We start from the raw sequence: 11,631 nt of genomic DNA, 5'->3' as shown, positions 1-11,631 counted from the left end.
TGGCCTACAGTGCAACTCCAGGCCTGCACTCAGGACACAGCCCATGGAATCGCTGAGTTTCATTCCTTTAGTTTACCATTTATATTTTTTTCTAATTATGAATACATTTTTCAATTTAAATGAACAAACCAAGTAGTACTCTTGTTATGAGCTCAATTCAAAAGTCTTGCTGAAAACTCTTGCAGGTTACATTCTGCTAAATGCCTAAGACTGAGGTCAAAAGAAAATTAAAGCTCCCAGGTTAAGATTTGTCAGATCTGTCACTGTGTATGCACCATCCACATCTGTGCTAGAAGCCAAATCTCTCTTTGTGCTTATGGAGACAGAAACACCTAAGGCAGGATGCATTAGATTTCCATGTGGGGTTTAATGGCACTCTGACCCAAAGAACTACAGCAACCAGAACACAAGACTTGCAATCTCAGTTGTCAAGAAGATGTCTATAAACAGAGAAGTCAATATCTGCAGAAAAAAACCACCTGGTTCTGGTCTCTGCAGTCTGAGTACATAAGGAGCACTGCAGAGTGTCAACGATCCATTTTTTTATGCAAACAAGCACAAGTTACTGTATTTCTCCAACCTAGCAGTACTTGTAGTTGCACTCAGAGCACAAGGAGGACTGGGAAGTGAGCCCACCCCACAGAATCAGCTCTGGCACGTTTAAGTTTATTTCAAATAAATGCTCAAAGAAAAGAAAAGAAAAGAAAAAAAAAAAGAACTAAAACAGATTTAGTATATATTTACTTTTCTTAAAAAAAGGATTCCATGAAAGTTTTATAGTTATCTAAGTAGTAATACATTTTTTATATACAAAATTCCATTTCAAACAATTTACTGTACAAAAGAAAATATAAGCCACTGTTACTATTTCATGATTTCAGCAAATAATGAAAATTTTTGATAAGTATGTGTTCAGGATATAGGTCTACCATTTACAGGAATGTCAGTATTAAGCTGGGAACACTGTCAGATCAGTATTTACAGGTGAAATTCCCTTAGAGGAAGTTCCATAAAATGTCTCTTCAGAATAGGTAGTTCACGTTTAGCTTTCTTCTAGATCTTTTGGGCTACCACGGAATGAGAGAAAGAACACTTCCATAGGATTTACAGACAAAATTCTGCTTAATTTATTTGCACTTCTTGCAATCCACGGGCCTGACCTTGTAAATACTTACTGCCAGGCTTAATGCTTATAGTGTGAATAAATCAGGCAGGATTTGGCCCTATTGGATTAAGCTATCATAAATTACAAATTTAAAAAATAGTGACATTCCTGCAGGTCAAAATACAACAGAAACAAGAGTTAACAAAATATAAGCCCTTTATTAATAAAAATCTTTGGTTGGATCAATATTTTAAATAAGCTTCAAGAATATTTGGTTAATACCATTTTCTTTCTTCCACATAATATCTTTTCTGGTGCCTTTTTTGGACAGACTACAGAAAAATATCAAGTTTATCACATACTTTAAAACAAATAAATATATCAAAAGCTAGATATGGCTTTTTTTCTTTTTTTTTTTCTTTTTTAGTTCTGGCATTAATCTTTAAATTAGTTTGGCAAAGAAAGAAGGAAAAGAATAAAGAAACAACTACTGAAAACAGTCTTGACGTTTGGTTTTGTAACAAACCATACAGTAGTTAGATTTTAAAGAAATCTTTACTTTTTATTTTATTCTTCAGTTTTATATTCATAATGCAAGCGCCATGGACAAGACAAAGCGATAAAAGAAATGAGGTTAATTGCACCAATATTATTTGGAAGTGCAGTTCATCATTTGACAAAGCAAAACTAAAATGTACTATACTTAAAAAGAGTCGAACCGATGAGATTTAGATAGGCTTCATAAGGAAGGATTTTAGACTTCTATTTAAGGAAGCTCCGTGTATAAAAGATAGGGTATTTTAAGACAAAAGAGAAGTTATGTAACTAACTGTAGGTCTGGTCCTGTAGCCCCAGTGCAGGCTAAACTTCCCTTGAAGACACTGAGCGGTGCATGTTTTGGATTTACCCTTCCAGCATAGCCTCTGGGAAATGCCACTCAGCAGTACAAATTCTGCAAGGGCAACCGGCTCCCTCCTCCTGCAGAGGACAGAAGGCTACAGAGAAAAACCTGACTAAAAAGGGGATGTGCTAAAACAAAGGGAAAAAGGGACTCCCCTCAGCAAGAATGGTGTCTGCATATCAGGCAGGGCAGTTGACTCGTAGCTCTACATGTGCTCATTAATTCAGGGCATTTACCAAAATGCTCCACAGTAATCGACCTGCTGGGAAGATCTCCAAAATTGTGCTGCTGCTGCCTTGCTATGGGTGAGGAGCCTCTGGGGACCGCTCCAACACAGGTGATGCAGCCTGGGCACCGAGGTAGCTTCCACCACATCAGCCGTGCATTGGTAAGGAGGTCTTTTCCAGATCCATTTTCCTGATGCTTGTGAAGAGAGCAATGCCCAGTGGAAGTCTCAGGCATGCAGCAGACAACCACATGTGCCCTAGGCATATATTTGACCCTAAAACTCAATGGGAGCTTTGTTTCAGACCTGCAGGTTCAAACACAGATGTCTGCCAGCAGAGCTAAACCGTATCTTTGACAGCAAGTAAGTCTGGTAAACTTTACATGGCTCCTCTCCTGCCAAAAAGTATACCAGGGCACATTCTAATGCTGATTTTGCATATGCTTTACAAAGTTTTCTGACAGAGCTGCAAGTCTGGGGCTCCAAAAATATTTTAAATTAGTAGTATTATCATTATTTAAAATTCAGCTTTAATGATTTAGTTATTAGCCTAAAGTCAAATTCTCAGAGAATATCTCTATCAAGACATACTAAGTACATCTTTATTAATGCACATCAATGTAAATAGTGTTATCTAATGATGAAATATAAAAATTCCCTGCATTACTGCTTGTGCAAAAGAAAAAAATAAAACACATTATCAGAAATAGAATATGGTCCTCCATATTTGCAAGAAGAGCATTTCTCACAAAGATGGGAGCAAAATGGCAGCACATCCTTCAACATGCAGCAGGTTGTCCATTATTCAATCCTGCCCTTTATGTGATGGCTTATGTACCAGTGGAATGCCCCGACACAATCAACTCTATCCTCTTCTATACGTCAACAGGATACGAGTGACAGGAGGACAAGCTCCCACTGTGGCTCAGGGAGAGTCTGGGGCTGTGATTGTTACAGTTTTCACCTTTTTTCTTGTCCTTGTCTTTCCAGGTTTCCATTTGCAGCTTCCCTTGCTCTTCTCTCATAAAGACCTCCACCATGAGAACCTTCTCTTTATGAATCTGCTGACTAATGTCCTTGGGAATGTCTGGGATAATCCAGTCAACAAAGTCACTCATAAACATGACCAAATTCTGAAAATGAAATTGTGAGAAAATGTCAGCCTGGGCAAATGAAAGGATGACTGTAGGGGAAGGGATCATTTCACTGTAGCTGAGAAGGAAGAACAAAGAAAAGACAATATTTGAATTGGGCTCAACTGCATGCTACAAATGTGATACCGAGCCAAATTTACCTCAATTTCCTGTTCATATTAGAAATAGTGAAAAATACCAGGTGCAGATCTTTATGATTTATCTACAGATATTGTTAGAGCCATTTAGAAATCAAAAGGTAAAACTCCATCAGGTCCAGTATTTCATCAGCAAGGCAGAAGCAAATAAGGAAGAGGTAAAAATGATGAAAGCTGGCCAAAAAAAAAAAAATCATGAAACATTTCTGATTTAAAATCTTGATTCCATGAAAGGGAAAGCTTTCCCAAACGTTTCCCCAGAAAAATAATAATAATTGAAACAAGATTAAGTAAGGTGGGATTAAAACACCTGTATCACAATAACCATCTTGATTGTTGTGACTGAACGATGTAATTCAATGAAAAATTACCAGGTTTTGCCATGTTGTTCAGACATGAAATAAAATACAACTGGGAAATCTTGGAAATTTCATTTCTTGGCCTGGTCTAGAAATTATTTTGGAGGAAATTTATGTTTCTTCACTGTAAATGTCCTACTGGAAGGATCTAATTAGCAGCAGTCTTGTGCTGTCCTGTTCACTAAGATCATTAAGTTGTTTCTGCATCAAACCAATTAAGAGAATCACTGAGAATGAAGTAACCCACTGCTGGGGGACATCTGGGACTGTATGGGAGGTAGACAGGTAAACAAAAATGGGCAAATTCCTTTGATTTTTCAAGAAACAGCTGTAAAGGAAGATACTTTCCTTGGCCTATTAACTGTTTCCTTGGTGTGGCTTGCTGTATTTAGCTAAATAAATATTACGACTCTTTTTCTTTCTCATAGTAGAAGTCTGCAGTCATAACATACCTGGAAAACTATCACAAATGCTAATCTTGCTGCTAGGACAGCCCAGAAATCCTTTGAAATGTCATACTTATTCTCAGACCAGGGGGGCTCTCGATAATCTTTGTACCTGCAAAACAAGACTCAGTAAATCAGCGATGCCATTCAGACGCTTTAGCACAACAAGGAGTTAACTCTGAATGGCTTGAGTAGATCAAATAGTCTAAAAGAACGTTCACTTTTACAACATGGCTTTGTATTCACCTCTCACAAACAAGACACAGCTGAACCTCCCACAGCCTTTAAGTTTTATTCAAAATTAAAAGTCTTCAATCTTAATACCCTCTGATTATAAATAATATAAACTCTAAGTACAAATAAAATAAACTCTGCATAAAGACAGCAAACAACACAACTCAGTCTGGTTACTTTTTTGTCGTCGTTGTTTGAAATAAGCTTTAAATTAAACTAAATTTGCAAACTTATTTTTCAGCCAAACTTTAAAGGTGAAAATACTGATCTCAAGTCCATAATGTGTGCTGTGCTACATGGCATTCTACTGGATCATGATTGGCAAAAGATCACTGCCAAAATATAGAAAGAACATGAAAATTTTCCCTTAGCTATAGCTTCAAAAAAAAAAACTGTGAGCTAATCAATAATAACCTCTTAGGAACTGGACCAAGAAAAACATATTTAATTTAAAATATAGCAACCTGTTAATATTTAGGAAGAACTAGGAACCCCTGTTTTCAAGTGATTTAAAAATCCCTGGAATGTGGAGAAATGGAAGAAAGAGGATGGGATTAGAAAGTAGGAAACTGCCATTTTTCCATTGGACTGTGACACTAATACACCCTAACACTTCTCTTCTGTAAGTTCTGTACTAAAAACGTGTTTGCCTGCCTAATTTATCGTCTGTACAAAGTTCACTGGGAGGAAATTGGGAGAAATTAAAAATATGCTAAGCTGATATACATGTAATTTTGGTTGGTTCTCTCTTTCATCTCAGGGTGAATTTTCTGTTTAGCAGTCATTCAGCATTCCATTTAGCATTTAGCATTCAATGCAAGTTAATCTGCTATGTCAATATATAAAGAATAAATTAAAGATTAAAAAAAAAAACAAAAAACTATAAATGTTTTGTTTCTTTCCTGGTCAATTTGTGTAATTTTTCAGTGTATGTATACTAGAATTACTTTTCTTTTTTTCTTCCCTCCCCTAGTTTGTCTTCCTCCTTGCCACCATTTATCCCTACTATTTAGTCTTTCAGTTTTGCTGTTCCAAGTGCTTCCATTTCGCTTTCGTCTCCAGTTTATAAGGTTGAAAACATTTGTTTTGAAGACGATGCATATCTAAGGCAGTGTAGGCAAAGTATGCATTTCAGCATTTCAGAGCCAGACTGCTTGATAAGCTGAAATATGCAAACAATAATTTGCCTTTAGCAACGAAAATAATATGTAGAAATTGTTACAGGCATGGATATTTCCTGCGTAATCACACTTTCAGTGGGTCTTAAATTCCAATGCAGATCAGGCTGCTATTACTGTCATCAGCAATTGCTACAGAAATTGGAGAAGTATACTGTGAAGTCAGTCATCCAATTAGAAGGCTGTGATATAATACCATGATTGACATCATTTTATTCCCTTAAAGTATCATTATGCTGTTTATCATTATTTATCTCCTTTCCTGAAAATACATTGTAATAAAAATCTTTGTAGAGACAAACACTGAATTTGCTAATGCTACTCTGTTTCCCAAAATACGCGGTACTTCATATTCAGGTCTTGTGGTTAATCTGTAAGGCAAGACTTTCAAGGTAATGGCTCTATTCAATATGAAAGTCTACTAAGGTGCTCAAAAGATGTTGTAAATACAAGGGACCAAAGTCTACCCTAGGAATATTAGAGTTTGTCACGTTCTCAGCTGGTAAAACACTTAAAATTGTTGTTACTCAAGAGAATACCTGCATATCTGAACCTCGTAGCCAAGTTCCATGGGGTCGTTTGGAGCTGTTCCTGCTTGAAAATCGCTGACATTAAAAGAGGATAGTGTATGGTTCACGAAGCCATGCATGGTGCCATTCTCACTGTACATATACAGGTACACGAGGCGTGGAATGAAGTCGGATGTGAATGAGATCACAAATGCCTAAGCCATAAGAGTAAAGAATGAGCACAATATTCAGGCACTGTTTTAAGTTAACAACACACTTAAGTATGTCTTGCTCACACAGCTTATACAAATAAGAGGCTGTCATATAGGGGTTGCTGCAGAAACAAGGTGGAGACTGCAGTGTACAGGCCCCTAACTGGAATATTAACAGCTGTAACAAGGTAGTATTTACTGCTGACACTTTCGAGTTGCAGGGCATGATATAGAGCAGTTCCACGTTGACTAAGATTTGTATGTGGTGACAATCTGAATTCCCCAGAGCATGGAGCTGCTGCATCCCAGCGTCAGGGTAAAGCAAAACACACTGCTGTTTCCTTGTGCCCCTATGACAACTTGACCCCTATGCATTTCATGAGGTCTAATTGTTTTATTTACATGATTTCCTTTTCTGTTCTGCAAACAACTTACAGTGAGTTCACTCTAAAGTCTCATTGCACTGTGAAAGCCCATTAATTTTACATATTCTTTAGCTCCAGTGGGGTAAAAGGATAAGCAGACTAAGCCAGTTTTATTTTTATGGTCACAAAAGTTCCACATTGTTTGGTTATTTTAAAAGGTTTTGTAAAAACGTCATACACAAAGTACAGGACAGCCAAGTGAACGGACATCTTCATAACTCTCGCTGTTCTTATTTATCATTGTTGCAAAACACTTTCACTGGCATAAGTCTCGTGTACACGTGGAACAAACACAGTACAAAGTGTTTTACTTGTTCTGTGATAAAAACTGACAGTGCATAGGTCAAAGAAGGAAAATAACACTGGATAATGATGAAGAGAAACTACAGGGGAGAAAAGAGAAAAACAGATAAATTATTTCCAAAGGAAAAGATGAGAAATGGTAAAGACAAACTAAGGCAGAGTCCCAGATACCCACCAGAACGGTTTGGCCTTAAAGAACAGACACCTGTTGACAAAGCTAAGGGATTTCTACTCTGAATAATGGGGAGAAAAGAGAAGAGCCCATGGACGTGTGGCTGTAAGCCCTGCACAGCTGCTATTGTGCTATATTAGAAACATGTTTTCAGCTTGTCATTCAACTGTTCTTTTCATCCGTTGCCAGATGAAGGTGACAAAAGTGGACTTATATTTATTTAGGATATTAGAAATGAACATAATGGAAAGAAAGTGAGAGGGAACACAACTTCTCTGAAGAATCAAGATGATGTAAAATATGCCAACATAAAGGTAGGCTAAAATTTTTCCAGTGGATAGGATATTCAGTGCTGAAGTAACTAAAAATATCTTCATCGATTATCAGTGCTATCTGAGTGAGAGCACTGCATTTTGAGGGCAGGCTGTACTCAGATTTTCAGTTCTCCCTATTGTTCTGAATACTGAAGTTTGGCCATTTTCTGTCCCCAGTGCACCACTGTGCAAAACTGTCTCAACTTTAAAGAAACCACTGGATCCGACTGCAATATTTTAGCAAAATTCTGAATCATTTGCTTTCACTCAATTTGAGAGATTTAAGCTGAGATAAAACTAATGGAGCAGAATGGAGAAGCCAGCCTATTGAAGTAAGATTTTATTCATGCAGAATTACTTACATTTATTATGACAGCAAGCTTTCCTATCCCCCGGAGGATATTGTACCAGATTCCTAAGAAAACAGACAAACGTGAATGCTGTGCCAGTCATTAAAATTAAATAAATTACATTTTTCAGATTACAGAGTTAGGACTGTGCCAAACTAGAGTAATATTGAAATTAAAAAGAATAATTTGTAAGAGACTAATTTAAGGACCCATAAAGCAAAGTGATTCCAACTCTGTCTTCCAAAATTATGCTTAGGTAGCTATTTCTTTAGAGGTTTTGAGGAAAGGGGAGGATTGGTCTGTTGCTGCTGTACGACTACAGAGCTGGGTTCCAACCAGGTTCATTGCAGCTTTCCAGCTTCAGGAATGAGTTGGGATAAATGCTCTTCCAGCAGGGATGAAAGGACATGCTTATCCACAGGCATTCAAGTATTTTCTCATTCCCAAGTCTATTTCCCCAGTCCAGTCCAGAGTTATTAAACACAGAAATTTTTGCTTCTGCAAGAAAACTGCATTGCCAGGAAAAACTGCTGGTGTGCAGAGCCAAGTGAGATATTTTGCTACTGTATTGATCACTTTGCTTTGAAAAATGACACTGTTTACCTAATAAAATATTCATCTGGATTTAAAGCACCGGTCTTTCTATTTTGAAAGCAAAGCCTTGTAAGTTATGACAGTTCACAGTTAAGCCACAGTATAATGTTTTGAATTGTCCTATAAATGTCTTCCTGTTAATGAGACCAACTCAGCACAATAGCATCCTGCCATCAGTCCAGGAATAAACAAGCAGAGAGTGACAGCAGCAATGAGCAGTTACCTATGTCCTTTGCTCTGACTGCTACTGGTCTCCTCAGCTCTGTAACAAATTTTTTTGCATCTAAACGGATTTCAATGATGTTGTTCAACAAAGCAAACAGAGGTGCCAGTGGGAAGGATGCGACGAACAAAGTTACAAATCCAAACTGAATAACTGAGAAGAAAAAAAGAATGTCAGTGGATTGATTTAGATTTATCAAATGCATACACAGAGTCATAGAATATCCCAAGTTGGAAGGGACCCATAAGGATCATCGAGTCCAACTCCTGACTCTACATAGGACCACACAAAAATCTGATCATATTTTTAGAGAGTTGTCCAGATGCTCTGACATCATCATGTCAGTGCTGTTCACCAAAATTCTAATAAGACAACACCTGCTGGGAGAATAAATTGCAGTTTCTTCATCAGGCAGATGTACAGTAAGGCCAAATGACCATGGAAACAGGGGAATTCCTAGCTTCATCGCAGCAATGCTGTCCCAGCTGCTTGCTGCCTCTGTGTCCCTCCAGCAAGGCAGGGGCAAAGGGATGCTGTGCTGCAGCAGGATGGAGTCCTGCTCCACGCAGGTCCCAACCGTGGGAGCTATCTGGAATGAGGAATGTGGGATGACAGCAGCTCTTCTGCCACCTGCTGCCTCCTGCGGCAGCACGAGCTCCCAGATAGGATTGTCATGCTCCACGTGGCAAGGCTTCAGCTCTCGCTAAGCCCACTGGAAACTCTTCTGAAGTTTATAAACCTTCTGCATGCCAGCCCACTCTCTCCGTGATTGTATGCGCCAGTTCTTTTGCTAGCTTTTGTGCTAGCTTTGTTCTTCAAATTGCATTCATCACCCATCCTAATGCTTGCCCTCTCTGTGTACTTATGGAGAGAGATTTACATCTCCCTTGAACTGCTGTTCCCCACCTCAAAGAAGCCAAGATCTTTTCCATGCTCTCATAACCAATTCCCCCTTCCTCCAGCCACCCCCACAGCCTATCTGCCCCAGGTGAGGTTCTCCCTACAGAGTGGGCGACAAGAGCCCATATTGGTGGCCTGGTGCTGTGCCCCTTACCTGGGCCTCAGGAAGGACATGACCAATTCCTGTCTGTCCTGGACACAACTACTCGAAGTTATTCTAATTCACACTATATTTGCTAGGGGGGCCAATTTTTGGCATAGGCATATTTCACAATTCTTTTCCATTATTTTTGCCTAGTCGTTTCTGAAAACACTACATAAAATTGCTTGTCTAAGTCTGATACTTCAGGAATCTCTGACACTGTCAATAACAGCATTAAGAGGAATAGATTTCTCAGCTTCCCCAGGATTTTAAGGAGGAATAAAAATGCAGCTTCTGAGCTTCAGTAATGCAGAGAATGATGTCCAGTGCTTAAATTCCATATCAATCAAATGCTTAAATTCCATATCAATCACTCAAGATAATGCATTACTTGCAAAACAATATATGTGACCTGTCAAGTTCAACCTGACCTATGGTCAGATTTAAAAAAAACAGAACAAACCTGGTGTGAGAGTAGACAGTAGAAACTCAAATCTGAATTAAACTGATTATTTTTTTTTTTCCATGTAAGGTGCAACAAATGATACAATCTGTCTCCCAATCTCACGTTTAATTATTTAACAGTAACATGTCACATAGCTTAAAAGAAAATATCTAAAATATAGTGTTAGAGAAGGGATCATGATCACCAGATAGCATAATTCATCCCTGAATCAGCCCATAACTGGCCAAAATGTGCTACTGTCCTAGACCACACAGACCATATGTTTAAGTTCTGCACAATATCCACTGTCCTCTAAACCTACAGTTCAGAAACCTCAGCTCCCATTCCATTTAGTTAGCATAATTCGCTTAAGACGCCTTCTTTCCACATCACTCACTCATTTCCATATATTCAGGAGTAAGTCCAGAAAAAGGCTCCAGGTTATAGTCTACTTCATAACGCTGCTTTTTTTTCATGTGCTCTTCATGGTCCAAGGAGCGCCGACGTTTTAATTTCATGTATCTTATGAACTTCTTCATTTTTCTGGGGAAAATGGAAGTGATCCAGTTAGCATACCACTCTGCGCACAATGCTCACTTTTCAGGTGGATGAGGAACAGTAAGTTTTTTTTACATTAACAGACACAATGAGCTCTGTATCTACTTTCATATAAACTATGCAAGAGCACAATATGCTAAAAAGAAGTACCAATACTCAGTGATACTGCAGGTATTGAAATATGGTTATGGTTGAATCACATTTAGAACTGCACCAACTGCGAGCCAGTAAGAAGACAATAGATTTCCTAACTCTTCAGACATGCTCTGCTGGATGTAATGACAGCTACAAAGCAGCAAGGACACAGCATTTGCTGTATGGCATGTAGAGGCTCACTGCAAAGGACTTGCAGGTAGCCTGCAAACCACATTCATATCAAAGGATTGTGAACACACAGTTTATTGGATACATTGCAAAAGATGTGTTTGAGAGAGAAAAAAAATGTTGCTACTTACGGGATGCCGATCTCAAATAAATTGTTTTGAATCAGCTGCTTGCCCAACATGATGATGCTGAGCTGGATGCACAGCTCCATAAGGCAGCCACCTGGTGCACACTGCAGCAGACAGAGGAAAGGGAAATCAGGACACCTGTTGCACCTTTGTGACAGGGGAAGAGGGAACTCACACATGGTGCAAGCACAGGTAGGGTGAAATACAATTACCTCTTCCATTCGGAAAGAATGGAAAATGTAGACGTAGTCTCCTGGACGTCCAACAAACCTAGAGTGCAAAAGTTAGAATT

At 38.5% G+C, this 11,631-nt stretch overlaps 1 protein-coding gene across 6 annotated transcripts in view; it reads right to left on the bottom strand.

Moving 5' to 3' along the window:
- Positions 1 to 725: 725 nt before the first annotated feature.
- Positions 726 to 11,631, bottom strand: part of ANO1 (anoctamin 1) — a 72,854-nt gene continuing 61,948 nt past the window's right edge. For all 6 annotated transcript variants that reach the window (XM_085224510.1, XM_085224507.1, XM_019615483.3 and 3 more), the window contains 8 exons: positions 11,552 to 11,609; positions 11,343 to 11,443; positions 10,727 to 10,872; positions 8,843 to 8,995; positions 8,038 to 8,090; positions 6,280 to 6,464; positions 4,335 to 4,440; positions 726 to 3,365 (listed from right to left, as the gene is read on the bottom strand). In XM_085224510.1, the coding sequence (XP_085080636.1) occupies positions 3,108 to 3,365; positions 4,335 to 4,440; positions 6,280 to 6,464; positions 8,038 to 8,090; positions 8,843 to 8,995; positions 10,727 to 10,872; positions 11,343 to 11,443; positions 11,552 to 11,609 (1,060 nt within the window). In that variant the 3' untranslated portion in view covers positions 726 to 3,107. The remainder of the gene's footprint in view (positions 3,366 to 4,334; positions 4,441 to 6,279; positions 6,465 to 8,037; positions 8,091 to 8,842; positions 8,996 to 10,726; positions 10,873 to 11,342; positions 11,444 to 11,551; positions 11,610 to 11,631) is intronic.

This window comes from Meleagris gallopavo, chromosome 5 (genome assembly GCF_905368555.1).
Source record: "Meleagris gallopavo chromosome 5, MGAL_WU_HG_1.1, whole genome shotgun sequence".
Lineage (NCBI taxonomy): Eukaryota > Metazoa > Chordata > Aves > Galliformes > Phasianidae > Meleagris > Meleagris gallopavo.
This window is presented reverse-complemented; position numbering and strand designations above follow the sequence as displayed.